General features: G+C 40.2%; 1 protein-coding gene across 3 annotated transcripts in view; it reads right to left on the bottom strand.

Annotated features, from left to right (window-relative positions):
* Positions 1–15,734, bottom strand: part of PAPSS2 (3'-phosphoadenosine 5'-phosphosulfate synthase 2) — a 98,048-nt gene that overhangs the window by 19,052 nt on the left and 63,262 nt on the right. For 2 of the 3 annotated variants that reach the window (XM_021073102.1, XM_021073105.1), the window contains exons 8-9: positions 14,197–14,211; positions 10,421–10,626 (exon numbers count right to left, since the gene is read on the bottom strand). In XM_021073102.1, coding sequence (XP_020928761.1) covers positions 10,421–10,626; positions 14,197–14,211 — 221 coding nt within the window. The remainder of the gene's footprint in view (positions 1–10,420; positions 10,627–14,196; positions 14,212–15,734) is intronic. The other variant, XM_021073104.1, reaches the window with a different exon arrangement.

Below are 15,734 nucleotides of genomic sequence, written 5' to 3'. Positions count from 1 at the left end.
ACACATTCTTTTCAAATTCACATGGAACATTCTCTAGGATCAACCATATACTAAGACACAAAGCAAGCCTCAACAAATATGAGAATAGAAATTATTTCAAATATCTTTTCTGACCACAATGGCATAAAACTAGAAATAAGACACAGAAAAAGAAATGAGAAAAAATGATTATGTTGAGACTAAACAACATGCTACTATAAAACCAATAGGTCAACAAGGAAACTGAAAAGGAATAAAAATACCTTGAGACAAACAATACAAAAGCTATGGGATGCAGCAAAAATAATTCATAGAGGGAAATTTCTAGCAATATAGGCCTTCCTCAAAAAAAAAAAAAAATTCAACCTAATCTATCACCTAAAAGAATTAGAAAAAAGAAGAACAAACAAAACCTAGAATCAGCAGAAGGAAGGAAATAATAGCAGAGAGGAAATAAAATAGAGATTAAACAACAATAGAAAAAAAATAGCTGGTTCTTAAAAGGTTAAACAAAATTGACAAACTTCTGGCAGGGCTCACCAAGAAGAGAGAACCCATACAAAATATGAAATGAAAAAGGAGAAATAACAATTGATATCAAAGAAATACAAAAATCCATAAGGGAATACCATGAACAACAAATTCGACAACCTGGAAGAAATAGATAAGTGTCTAGAAACATAAAGCACACCAAAATTGAATCAAGAAGAAATAGATAATCTGAACAGACCAATCACTAGAAGTGAAATAGAATGTGTTTAAAAAAAAAAAACAAAAAAACAAAACCTCCCTCTACAAACAAAAGTACAGAACCAAATGGTTTCACAGCCAAATTCTATGAAACACACAAAGAACTTATACAGTCTTTCTCAAACTTTCTCAAAAGATTGAAGGGGAGGAAACATTCCCAAAGACATTCTATGAAGCCAACACTCTGAAAACCAAACCAAAAGAAAAAGAAAATTATAGGTCAATATGTTTGATGAATATAGATGCAAAAATCCTCAAAAAAAAAAAAAAAAAAGAAAAAAGCAAACCAAATCCAACAGCACATAAAAATGATCATACATCATGACCATGTTGGATCTGTCTCACACTATTCATCGTCAGTGTGATACACTTCATCAACAAAAGAAAAGACAAAAACTGCATGATCATCTCAATAGATGCAGAAAAGACATTTGATAAAAACTCAACATCCATTCATGATAAAAAGAAACTTTTACAAAACTGGTATAACCAAATGAAAGTTATTTAGACCTAGAGCCAATATAATACTCAATGGTGAAAAGCTGAAAGACTTCCCACTAAAATCTGGAATAAACAAGGATGCCCACTCTCACCACTTTTATTCCATATAGTATTGGAAGTCCTAGCCACAACAGTAAGACAAGAAAAAGAAATAAAAGGGATCCAAATTGGAAGAAAGAAGTAAAATTGTCATTAGATGCAGATGCAGATGACATGATACTATATATAGAAAACCCTAAAGACGCCACACAAAAACTAAAAGAACTGATAAAATGAATTCAGCAAGGTAGCAGATACAGCATTAACATACAGAAAATGATTGCATGTCTTTTCTTTCTTTCTTTCTTTCTTTTTTTAGGGCCACACCTGTGGTATATGGAAGCTCCCAGGCTACGAGTTGAATTGGAGCTATAGCTGCCAGCCTATGCCACAGTGCACAGCAATACCAGATCCAAGTTGTGTCTGCAATCTATACCACAGCTCATGGCAACACCAGATCCTTTAACTCACTGAGCAAGGCAAGGGATTGAACCAGTATGCTCATGGATACTAGTTGGGTTCTTAACCTGCTGAGCCACAATGGGAACTCCTGGTTGCATTTCTTTATGCTAACAATGAAATATCAGAAAGGGAATGTTAAAGAAAAAGTTCTGTTGTGGCTCAGCGGTAATGATCCTGATCAGTATCCATGAGGATGCCCACTTTCAATCCCTGGACCTGCTCAGTGGGTTAAGAATCCAGCATTGCTGTGAGCTGCAGTGTAGGTTACAGATGCAAGTCAGATCTGGCGTTGATGTGGCTGTGGCGTAGGCTGGCAGCTGTAGCTCCAATTCAACCACTAGCCTGCAAACTTCTGTATGATGCATCTGTGGCCCTAAAAATAATAATACCTTTTAAAATCACACACAAATACTTAGGAATCAACTTAACCAAGGAGGTGAAAGACATATGATGAGAAATATCAAACATTAATAAAGGAAATTGAAGATGATACAAAGAAATGGAAAGAAAATTTTAGGTTACCAAAGGGGAAATGTTAGGAGATAGAGCTATATTAAGAGGCTGGGCTTGACATATGCACACTACTATATATAAAATGGATGTGTAACAAGGACCTACCATACAGCACAGGGTAACCTAGTCAATGCTGTATAATAACCTATATGGGAAAAGAATCAAAAAAGGATTAAAGACTTAAACATAAGACATGATGATAAATTCCTACAAGAGAACATAGACAAAACATTCTCTGGCATAAATTATAACAATGTTTTCTTAGGTTAGTCTCCCAAGGCAATAGAAATGAAAGCAAAAATAAACAAATGGCACCTAATCAAACTTGTAAGATTTTACACAGCAAAGGAAACCATAAACAAAAAAGACAACCTACAGAATGGGAGAAAATATTTGCAAAGGATAAAACCAGGATCCTTAACCCACTGTACCAGGCCAGGGATCAAATCTGAGTCCCTGCTACCGCAGAGACACCATTGATCCTGTTGCACAAGGCACTCCAAGATTATAAATTTTTTTTTTTTTTTTGTCTTTTTAGGGCTGCATCTACAGCATATGGAGGTTCCCAGGCTAGGGTTGAATTGGAGCTGTAGCCACTGGCCTACGCCAGAGCCACAGCAACGCCAGATCCAAGCCGCGTTTGCAACCTACACCACAGCTCACAGCAACGCCGGATCCTTACCCCACTGAGGAGGCCAGGGATCAAACTGGCAACCTCATTGTTCCTAGTCAGATTCATTCCACTGCATCACGACAGGAACTCCTCAAAACTGTAAATTTTATGTTACGTGTTTTTTTACCAAATAAATAAATAAGATATATAATAGATAATGACTCATTTTTCACTCACTGAGGATTTCACTAAGCTTATGATCAATACTCTCACTTTTCAGTACCTAGTATTAGTTGAGAAAGTGGCTTCAGGAAAGGTTGGGGAGGAACAGAGAGTGGAGACTTTTTTTTTTTTTTTTGGCTGTGCCCATGGCAGACAGGCCAGGGATCAAACCCAGGCTGCAGCAGTAACCCAAGCCACAGCAGTAACAATGCTGATTCCTTAACCACTAGGCCTCCATGGAACCCTCAGAGACTTTTAGAAAGAACCATCTGCACACTGCCTTACACTTCAGATGGCCCAGCTCTGGCCCTCTTCAGAGGTGCCCCTTGTGTCAGGCAAGGACACCCCTGGTGGAGGGCCTACTTGGAGTGTGCATCTACTCTCTACACTGTGATCTGTGGACTTGGGTCTTGGAAATTCCCTGCCCAATCTGCCCCAAGTTGGCTGCTGGGGTGGGAAAGCTTCATCTCCCAGCCTGTCTTGCCAGGGCGAACACACAGCCAGGGCAGTCCTAGTTTGAGGGCTGGCGAAAATCGCGGCTCTGCAGTGGGTGTGCAGAGAGCTCACATTTTCAGCCTGCGATGCCCACAAGCCAACCCAAAGGCCCTCATGACATGGGACAAGGCCAAACAAAGAGAAAGAAGGGTTGACTGCAGGCCAAGAGCCAGCTTCTCAAACCACCATATTTAGGCACTGGACCAAGAAGTCTCAATCTGAACCTGGCCTTCCAGATTGTGATCAATACATAGCTGTCAAAGTAGAAAGATAAAACATATTTTAAGTTTGGTAGATATGTAACTTTTAAATATGGCATTGGGTTTTAGTTCGTATTTTAACCCTGGGCCCCACAAATATTAGTTGTGAACCTGGTGTGAAGAATGGTGAAAGTAATGAAAAAGAAAAACATGCCAGTGTTTGATAAAAGGGGAGGGCTAGTACTTTCCTTGACAAGGATGGAAGAGGCCCCAGGCCTGACAGCTCTTAAATGGTTAATGTGTTGCTACCTATTTTGTGGCATCCAACTGTTGCTTTTACATTGTACACCTTAAATATATACGTTATTGTATGGTAATTATATCTCAATAAGATGAAAAAAAAAGAAAAAGCACGACCTTCATTTTTTCCATAAACTTAAGTGTTCCACATGACATTGCAGTGCAATCAATTACAACCAAAAGCAAGTGTCTCCTCAGTCATTGAAACAAATCTCACAGAAAGTCTTAATCTATCCGTCGAATCATAGTTGTATAACTCTCAAAAATGTTGTCAAATACCTACGCTTATACATTTACTTTCGCCTCATTGCTTAGAGTTAGACTAACAGATAAAACATTGAGAAGTTAAGACCCCCAGTTCCCTGGGCATGCAGTAACTCATTCTGGACGCTAGGGGTCCACCCTATATTGTTCTATTGAAAAAGGCAACGTTGAACCTTCGCTCAGTCAAAAATGTGTCTGAGGAGCAGTGCTGAAACTGTGCTCTTGGGATTTCTGGGATCAGGAGGGACAAAGGACATCTCTGTTGCAAGACATGTTTCTACAATATTTTCTTAGTCTCTTTGCTGAAAACTCCATCTTATCTTGCTTTACTTTACTCCATATTCCTGCTTGAAAAACAGTCGCAGTGCTGGTAAATGACTTAAGCTTAAGCACAAAGACCTAAAGGAATAAGTTATTCATAGGGTCAGCTGAATGAGGACATAATGCATTGGTCTAGGCATGCCAGACCTGTGCAGATATGTCCTCTTAAGAATAAGAGAAAGAGGAACCTCATGGCTCCAAGTGGTTTATGAGGGGTCCTTAGCAGAATATGCATTAGCAAAGAGAACCAAGGTGGAAACCTAGGCACGCCAGGCTGGCTTGCCAGGCCAGGCTGCCGCAGATAGGCATGCCTTTTGCGGAAGCACAGTGATGATTCTCTAGATGCTGTGCATAGATAGCTAACGCCAAGCTTCCTCAAATGCTAATGATTGTTAAATGCCTAAAGGTCAGAGTAAAAGCTTAACCATCTACCAGCTATGTGACTTTTAAAATAACAAAAGAACTTTTAAAATAATTTTAAAAACCTATATCCTGCACCTATAGCCCCCTCCTCATTTGACTTAATCCTAAAGAGCACAATAAAAGCAGTGTGGTTTCTTGAGGCAGCGCTCTTGGTCCCTAAGACCTTGAGTCCCTCGGTTCCCAATTTTAATTAAGATAAATGTCTCTGTGTCTTGTTTTATGTTAACTTTTTCCTTAAGTTTCACAGCACCATTTTTCAGCCCTAACCTGTTGACCTGGTCTCGGCACCTCTCTCTCTCCCCAAGGTGGTCCAGCTGTCTCCAGAACAGGTCCAGCTATCAGGAAGGGAGGTCCAGTGGCCTGCCTAATTTCCAAAGGCTTTGTGGCCCAGAAGTCCCCATTTCCTTCCAAGGCTCCTGCCAAAGGCAGGTATGGGACCACAGCTGCAGATTCACAAAACTGGACACACAGAGAAGAATGGGGAACAGGCTTTAAGGAAGTCTAATGAAGCAGTGAAAGAAGAGCCGAGTTTGGAATCACAGACAACAGGAGTGTGAAAAGGAAAAGAGGATGAGCTCCAACACTAGGATCAGGATGAAGAAAGCAAAGGTGAACAGGATGAAAGAGGGCAAGGAAAGGAAGAGGGGATGTGACATCAGAACAAGAGGAGCAGCTGAGGGTGTGAATGTGCCAAGGTCCGAATGCTAAGAGGAGAGGAAAGAAGGGGAAAAAGCCAGAAGGAAGTTAAATGGTGGGCTCAGGAAAATAATCATGATGAAAGAGTTCAGTGAACAGAATTAAGAAGAAAATCATGTGATACAATTGAAGAATGTTTTCATTTCTGTGCTATCTGTCATAGTCATGGAACTTGTAGCTCATGTGGATTTAATGCCCTCCTTTTCAGATGAGAAGACAGTTTTACAGAGGCAAAGTGGCAGAGTTCAAGGGCACACAGCTGTCTTAATCAAGCCAGGACCCAAATCTAGGAGTCCTCCAAACCAGGCTGCTTCCCATCTCTACCCACTGCCTCTCATCAGTGGTCTTGATGCTGATACTTCCGTATTGTTTTCAGAGGGATCATCCTTTTATCCTCCATCCTGTCAACACCACTTGTATGCATGGCCCTTGACTTGCTGCTGGCAATTTGAGAGTGACAAAACAGTTCAAGATGTGGTCCTTGATCTCATAGGTTGGCAGTCTAGTGACCTGACGGAAGAGTAAGTGGGTAAGAACACTGTGACACAGCTGGGGACACGACAAGGGCAAAGTGCTCTGGGAGGACAAAGGCAGCACCTGGTCAGGCTTATGGGTCATGGGAGTAAGGCCAATTTCTTATAGAGGAAAGGAGTAACAAATAAGGTGAAGAGGCAGGAGTGGAAGGAACCGTGTCCTAGGCTGAGAGGGACTAGCATGTGCAAAAGAGAGAGGATGATATAATGACCCCCTGAGAATGAACCAAGGAGAGAATATCTTGAGTGGGAGTGGTAACTGGGGACAAGATAACGTCATATCTTTATATGAGTTCCCAAATAAAGATTGAATGGTTTTCTCTAGCTGAAGAATGGAGAAAGGATTGGAGGGGTATAGGGCAAGATACAGGGAAGAAATTAAGTATCCTGGCCCAGGATGGAATAGAAGAGAAGTGAACAAATTTAAGCAATACCTGAGAGGCAAACTGCTGGGACTTGGTGACTGAATGGACAAGGAAGAAGAAAGAAGCAAGAATGACATCCAATGTCATACACACACACATATCCATACAATGGAACATTACTCAGGCATAAAAAAGAAAAACAGTACTATTTGCAGCAATATGGATAGATTTAGAAATTATCATACTAAGAGAAAGACAAATATATATCATATACATTTGTGGAATCTAAAAAGTAATAAATATGAACTTATTTACAAAACATAAAGAGATTCATAGACAGAGAAAACAAACTTATGGGTTACCAAAGGGAAGGGAAAGGAGGGATAAATTAGAGGAGTATGGAATTAACATATACATACCACTATATATAAAATAGATAAACATCAGGGATTTACTGTATAACACAGGAACCTATATTCAATACTTCAATATCTTCTAATGACTTATAATGGAAAGGAATCTGAAAAGGAATATATATATATACACATACACATACACACATGTATACCTGAATCACTTCATTGTACATCTAAAACTAATACAATATTGTAAATCGACTATACTTCAATTGCAAGATACACTAAAATTTAAAAACACTTTGAAAATAACACAGAATTGTTTTTTCCAGACTGCCAGGAGATGTGCTTTTAAAACTCAGAAAATATGTTTTGGAAAATTAATGTTATTGATCTTCTGATTTAAAAGAAAAAAAGAATGCCATCCAGGTTTTGGACATGAGTCACCATTTGGATGGTGGAGCTGTTCACCAAGCTAGGGGACACAGGAGGGGGACCAGGCTGGGGCAAAGCATCCTGTGTTGAGTGCAAGGGGCTCTCAGGATATATCTCCAGGTGGAGCCATACCCACGGTTCTCAACCTTCACAGGGCGTTTTAAAACCCACAATCCCCCTAAGTGAGCCCAAGCCAATTAAAATCTGTGAGGGAGGATTCCTATCATGGGTAATTTTTAAAGCTCCTCAGGTGATTCTGTTGATTTAACTGATGATCTGGTCTTCACTGCAGAGCTAGAAGTATAAAAACTTTCATTCTTATCCTTCACTGGGAAGTCATACTCTATTCTCTTGGTTTTTCCATTTTTAAAATGGGAGTAATGACTATTAGGTGCTTCACAAGTGAGTTATAAGAAGTAATTAACCATTTGGAAAAGCTTTGTGAGCCATGGATGAAAGGCAACAGGGTTCCTTTAAGCATTATTTTTACAAGTTTCACCTACTCCTCCTCATGATCTCATTTGTGACACATCACGTGGTTCCATATTAGTGAGTCAAGAGAAAGGGTTGGGAGGATTTGAATGGAAGATCAGGGTAATTGCACTGGGGGGGCTATACAACAGAGGAGACCATTTCCTTGGTGACTCTGGCCATTTTCCATGCAAATATCACTCCGAGTGCCACACAGAAATACAAGAAGGCCCATGTTTACTTTTGGAAGGGATTACTGTTGGGAGGTTTTAGGTCCAGGAAAACAAACAAACAAACAAACCCAGTAAACAAAAGATCATGTTTAAGTATTACAATGGATTTTGAGGTGCTGCAATCATGTGCAATGAAAAGAGTTCCTTTCCCATAAACACACCTTCAACACTCCAAGTGCAGCTTATATAGGGTGAGTGGTTTTCTCTCCCTGGTTACCCATGGCGCATTTCTCGCCTCTCTAATGACCTAATCTTGGTCACTGAATATATTGTCACACCACCACTCTCCCTGCCATCTAAGAAATGCTGAGCTCCAACTGCCAACACGTGTTGTACGACAAGATAAGAAATAATTGCGGAAGAGCTTTCTTAGATTTTTTTTTTTTTCTTTTTAGTGCTAATCATGTATATATGGATGTTAGGCCTGAAGAGTGGAAATATCTGAGCTGAACTGAAAGGTCACTGAGTGCAGATAAGATCCCAAACCTAGGAAGTTCCCCTGTGGTGCAGCAAGTTAAGGATTTGGCATTGCCACAGCTGTGCCACAGTGCTCAGATTCGATCCCTGACCCAGGGACTTCCACATGCCATGGGTGCAGACAAAAGAAAAAAAAAAAAAAAAGAAAATCCAAAATTTAATAGGATTATAATCAGAAAAGGAAAACGAAGGCATAATTAAGGCCCAGAACACAATTCCTCAAATAGCTGTTGTCCAGCAATTTCAAGGACTAGTCTGCCAGACTCTTGCAGAGAAAATGTTCAGATGGCTCCGAGCTTATCTGCAGGGTGGATAGTCATGTTCAAGAAATGAACAGCTGCTCTGCACCCACTGACCTCTTGTGTTCCACAATGGGCCTTGAAAAAGCCCTCCCTACCTTGCAACATTTCACAACCAAAAACAAAACAAAACAAAACGGTATATTTGCCTGACAGATTTGGACAGGTTTATTCAAACACCCATTGTGTACAGTCACAGGGCTGGAAGAGATCTCGAAATTATTTTGCATCAGGCCCCCTCCTTTTATAAATGAAGAAACAAGGACCAGAGGGGACGTGCCTTGTCACAGAGGCTTTTTAGAGGCTCAAATAGCTCTCTATTCCTCTGAACTTTCTGAAACTTAGTTACTCCAGCTAGGGAACTTGACAGTCAAATCACTAGTACACGTCTTTTTTTTAATTATTATTTCAACCCCAGTGGTCTGTTCTCAGATGAGAGATGGCTTTTGCATTCAGTTTTATATATTTTTACATATTTTCCTTTATGGGAAATTCCACTCCCTGCAATCCCACCCCACCAATTAGACAATTAGAAGCTGCAAAGGCATCTGAGGCGGTTTAGTCTATTGTCTTCAGGCCAGACAGACTCCAAAATAATCCTAATCAGATGGACACATCGTTCAATCTTAAAAATATCCACTGATGAAAATGTGGTATTTTCCCTCTGGAAATGCTGCCTATCTGTGTTTTTTGTTTACTAAAAGAATATTGCTGATTTCCACCTCCCTCCTCCACAATGGCCATCTCTTTCTAGAGGTTAGCTGGATCTGCTCCGTATGCAAAAGTGGACTTCCCTTGTGAATTTCAAGATGGACAGGGCTGTGAGCTCTGGCTGTGGTTTTGTGCATAGCACAGCAATGATCCTGGTCCTCTGCTCATGATGCTAGACTACATTATCTCCCTGGTCCAAAGTTTCCCATTTCACTGAGGGAGACAGCCATCCCAGGCTCCTAGGACTCAAGAGACCATTTAGACCAGCCCTCAAACAAAGTCATCTCTTTGCCTGATCTAAAAAGATGTCCCCAGGCAAAGCTTGCAAAACTCCCCTTAGACATGCATTCTTCCATCTAACCCCATTTTTCTAAGTTCTTCTTGAAGGAATTAAAAAAAAAATTTTTTTAAGTTTTACTGGAGGATAGTGGACTTACAATGTTGTATTAGTTTCAGGTGTACAGCAGAGAGAATCCATTATACATATACATCCATTCTTTTCCCCATATAGGTTACCACAGAGTATTGAGTAGACTTCCTTGTGCTACAGAGTAGGTCCTTGTTAGCTACTTATTTTTATACAGTAGTGTGTGTGTTAATCCCAATCTCCTAATTTATCCCTCCCCCACCATGGTTCCCCCCTTTGGCAACCCTAAATTTGATTTCAAAATCTGTGAGTTTGTTTCTGTTTTATAAATAACTAAAAAGAATTATTTTAATCCTAACTTGAAAGAGAGCCCTTCCAAAGGTTTGGCCACTTACTTTGATATAGGGGTGTTTTGCACACGTCGTGCCCCACACGTGAGAACAACGCTCCTCTTTTCTATGTTCGTAGAATTCAGGGTCTCGTAAGATCGCCACCCTCTGTCCTTCGTGTGTCAGGACAAACTCACTGTACCCTTCCAGCCGCGTCTTATCGTCCGTGGAGACAGGCAATACGATGGGGATGCTCATGTTGATCACTCCATCTGTGGAAAGAGCCACGTGGTACATGGATACGGGATCCGAGATGTGCTGTCGTGTAAGGAGGACTCAACTGTGCCCAGTGTCCCTTCCACACAACTGCCTGCAAAAGGTGTCAAGACCTAAGACTCATATGGTTGTGCTCACTGTACCAGCTTCTCTAGAGTCTGTGATGAGTCCTTGACAAGTTTCTCAAAGCAGGAGATAGACCATTTGTGAAAGGAGGGCCGAGTTTCAAATTGTGGAGGTGGCTTCAGTAACTGATTTGGAAGACCATAGGGGATGTCTTCCTTCCAAGTTCCCCCTTTTTAAAATTCAGTCCCATCCTCAACACACTTTTAAAATCCAATTAAACAAAATAAAGGTTGGCAAAGCCCACGATTCAACCACCTCGTGGAGAGCAAGCCTAATACAGGGTCCCCCTTTGGCTGACACACTGATGAGGAACCCACAGATAAAGCAGAGAGTGGGCTGTGGGACAGGAGCATCCGCAGGTTTTGGCATCCACCTTGGGTCCTGGAACCAACCTCCCATGGATTCAGACTATGAGCCAGGTAATGTAAAAGAACTTACCCAGCTCTTCCCCCTTTTTGTAATAGTGCCCCAACATTCTAACAAATATGTCAGGTTTCATTTGTACTCAAAACGAGAAAATGAAGCACAGAATTAAATACGTAACACTAAAGAATATGAGGGAGATTGGCGGGGTCGGGGGAGGGAGGTCCCAAGTTCAAGACTAGGAAGGGAATAAAAGGAAGATGAGTAAAGAAAACATTGAACTTGTTACCGAGTTCAAGTTCTTACTGCTCACTGCACCACAGGCCAACAAATCAAGAAAAGAGTTGCTGGGGCAAGGAATAGTGACTTATTGGGAAAGCCAGCAGACTGGGAAGATGGCAGACTCATGTCCCAAAGAAACATCTTCTCTGAATTCAGGCTTCTTTTATACTAAAAGGGGAGGGGATAAAAATCAAATATTTCCTGCTTCTGGTCAGACCCTGGAGGGAATGTGTTCATTTCTTTTGCCTGCAGCCATTCACAGGTGCACCTACTCTGCGTGTTTCCTGTGAGCTAAACAAAGGTATTTTAGCTTAAAGCTCATTACCAGGGAAGCAGGGTTCCCAGAGATGGGCTATTATGTATAATTTAAGCTTATAGGCAACATCCCTTTAGTTATTAACTTGTCCTGGTCAAGATGTTTTCTGTGAGCTAAACAAAGTATTTTACCTTAACACTCATTACATGGGAGGCAGAGTTCCCAGAGATGGGCAATTATGTATAATTTAGGCTTATAGGCAACACCTTTTTGATGATTAATTTGTAGCAAAGGCAATAGTATACAAAGGTTAAAGACACAGATCCAATATGGAATCAGATTTAGTTTTCCCTAATAGAAACTCAGGAGTTCAAAACAGGAAACAAATGCTGTTATTTATGAATTGGAGGAAATGTACCATAGATTAATGAAGTCTTTTAAATCTAACTTGCAAAATTCAACATTTAGACCACCTCTGATAGAGTTAAAGATTAGAGATCTAAGTTCCATTCCCTTGAGGCATAACCCTCTCCCTGATAGTTAGAAAACAAAAGTCTAGAGGCATATCACTTTGCAGATTTAAAATATTCTCCAAAAGTTAATAGGACGTAAAGAATGTCACAGGATATAAATGGCAACTTCTGGCAATAAAGAAATCCTATTCGTCATAAACTCCTGCATCCTGCTCTGGGAGCCTTCTAAACCACAAGGAAGATATTGCACACAGAGAGTAATGAGTTTCATCACTCAATTACCTCCTTTGTTTCAAAGTTCATAGGCAGTACGAGTAGTTCAAGCAAGCCCTGCGCAGAGAGCACTAAACACAGCCAAGCCATTTCCCATTTACTACCTGTGTCACTCACACTCTGCGCTCAATTTTTCCACTTGGAAAACAGGATCATAAATAAAATGTGTATCCCTGGCTTGCTGGGAGGAGGCATAATGTAAAGCAGTATATCAGCAGAAGTTTATGATGAAAGATGATCAAACTCACCACATACTCTAGTTGTTACAAAGGGAGGGAGGCTAACAAAGAATAACACCTTCAAGGATGCTGGTGCTTTAATTAGAAGTTTTACTTTCTGTGGATTGTGGATTGCAGATCACACTGCTTAACAAGAGTGCCTTGACCAAAGTAAAGTAAAACAAGACGCAAAGCAAAAGGTGGGTGGGATGCTGGAGGAAGCACGGCTCTGCCTGCAACATGCCTGCAGTGCTGTCTTCCCTCAATTATTCTGGGTTGAAATCCAAAGAATGCTCACTTTCCTGTTGCCATTACCTCCTTTGGCCTGCTAGGTTCCAGCCCAATGTAGCCTCTGATCCATCTCCATCTTGGCCTTGAGTGAAAATCCCAGCCAAGGAAATGCATGCCCTGACAGGTTGTTGAGACAGCCCCTCTGTGGGATGCTGTGGGATGCTGTGGCAGGGAGTTCTGCCAAGTAATGATGCCAGCTGATCCCATATACCTGTACCTACAACTCCACACAGGCATAAGCAGATTTACTGGGATTTCCCTATCATCTTAATCAGCTTTTCTAATACATAACTTATCCTCCAATTTAACCCTGTCTGAAATATCCTTCATGGTTTTAAATATTGACTTGGGCTTTCAGCCTTTTTCCATCCTGTGCTTCAGCTCTGGTTTGAACCATCCTGATGATTTTACTGCAGTATATCTCACTTTGGAAGAGTATCCTGGGTTTTTTAGCCACAGTTGGTCCAATATTTAACTTCATTTTTAACTGAATGATTTCGCTTTTGCTTTAAATAATTTTCAGGCCTGTTGTTTTAATCTTGTAGATCTGCTTATCATTTGTTTGGGACGGTTTCTAGGCAAAAACTTAAATTTGCTATTGCTTAACTAGTCTTTTTCGAGGAAGAACAACAGGGAGGAAAACAATACTCAAGAGAAATGAGGTCTTCAGAATTTTACCTTTTCACTCTGGTACAGTGCAGAAGTTTACAGTTGAAGCTGGTATGTGTTTATTCCTAGTTTTATAACTATCAATAATCATAGCTTGAAATTAAATTCATGCACAATCATACATCACAAACAAATGAAGTACAAGCATCCACAATCCAACCAGGTGCATCCACTTTAAACTGCATCTAGAATTGATTTATCCTTCATCAATTAAAAATGCTTTATAAATGCCTTGGAAGAAAACTTTCCAGATTTATGAAACTAAATGAGGACCAACACTCAGTAGAAGTAATTAGCAGAGAGGATCATACATTTAAAAAAATCTCGGGAACAAAATGTGCCACAAAAATTTAGAAGCAAGTTTACTTTTGTCAGCCAAATACAACATTATAAACAACGGCTGCATCTGATCCAGAAATTTCCTGTTTCTTGGACTCCTATCAACAGAAGAACGTAGCATTATTCTATAATAACTGGTTGGATCATGAATTGTTAGCAATTCCAACTGGTTCATTTAGATTTTTTTTTTTTTTTTAGTTATGGCCATACCATTTCTAATTAATTTAACATATCCAATTATAATAATTTAACTATTTGGAAAGTTGAAGTACATACCAGGAAGGAACATGCCTGGAGAAATACAAACACAATTAAGAAACATGTTGTTTTCAGCTCTCCACCAAAATAATTATAAAGCAACTACATTAAGGAACAAATTCTGATCATGAAGCTTCATATATATAACATACAAATTTACTAAGATCTTTGCTACAGCTATTTCTAAAAATAGAGAATATATGATGGCAAAAAGCTGGTGAAACCAGAAGTTGTATTGAATGTTGTTCAATACAATCCAAAAGCATTATTTAAATGATTATCTGTTTTTAAATAATTATATCATATGTCAATAGCCCCTCCACCTTCAGCAAGAAGTTGTCTCTTAGGAGTTCCCATTGTGGCTCAGCAGGTTAAGAATCTAACTGGTATTCATGAGGATGTAGGTTCAATCCCTGGCCTTGCTCATTGGGTTAAAGGATCCGGCATTGCCATCAGCTGTGATATAGATCACAGATGCAGTTCAGATCTGGCCTTGCTGTGGCTGTGGCATAGACTGGCAGCTGTAGCTCCAATTCAACCCCTAGCCTGGAAACAAAAAAAGGAAAAAAAAGTTTGACAACCACTGGCGTGGTGGGAAAATCCCTCTGGACTAGGGTTCAGAAGATGAACTGTACTGCTTGTTCCAGCAAGCTTATATCTGGCTTCATTATTTGTCTCCAGCAGCTAGAACAAACGCTGGCATCTGAGAACACTCGATAAATATTTGTTGGGAATAACTGATGGATATCCTATCTGCGCTACATCCAAAGGGGTGTGACTATAGATAAGCCACTTGGTCTGTTCAAGACGTTCAAATCCTTTTAATTGTATGCAGAAGGGAGTTCTTAATACGTGGAACATTTACTAATAGACCAGATATTCTTTTAAACTTTCAACATCCCAATGAGGTGGGTACTGTTATTAACATCCCATTTTACAGAAGAGGCAACTGAGGACCAGAGAGTTTAAGTAATTTGCCTTAGGTTCATAGCTAGTCACTGGGTTTGACCTCACAGCTCACTCTCATCCACTACTATATTCTGCCTCTACTTAGGCAGAGCTGGGCAGCAGGATATATCCCTGGTATCAATTTTTATTCATTGATTTACATAGTAATTATGAAGGCTTCTGGAGGTTATGGGGAGTTTTGAATCCTAACTACAACTGGGGTTGCTTTATGTCTCATTCCCCAGGCAGAGGCACAAGCCTAGAACATGAACGTCCTTCTTAAGGAAGAATATCTGATCCTATTTCCTAAAAGGTTTAGAGCCCTGCTCAGTAAGACAAATTGAGTATGACTCTATTACTATCCCTTCCCCACATAGCAGCCATTCCCCAAGATCTTGCAATAGATAAGTTCTATTTGATAAGGTCAGGCAGTTCTAGGAAGGAAATGATCATAGAAGTATCAGGAAGTGTTCTGAATGACACATCCTTCCAACCTTGACCAGATCAATTCTCTACAAGCCATTCAGCTTGTACCCAGACAGCTGCCTTAACATCCCATGTTAAGAGTTTAGTGCCTGAAACCATGCTAATATATTTCATGTATGGAC

This window comes from Sus scrofa, chromosome 14 (assembly GCF_000003025.6).
Source record: "Sus scrofa isolate TJ Tabasco breed Duroc chromosome 14, Sscrofa11.1, whole genome shotgun sequence".
In the NCBI taxonomy this organism is placed as follows: Eukaryota; Metazoa; Chordata; class Mammalia; order Artiodactyla; family Suidae; genus Sus; species Sus scrofa.
The sequence above is the reverse complement of the archived record's forward strand: the minus strand, read 5'-3'. Positions and strand labels throughout refer to the sequence as shown.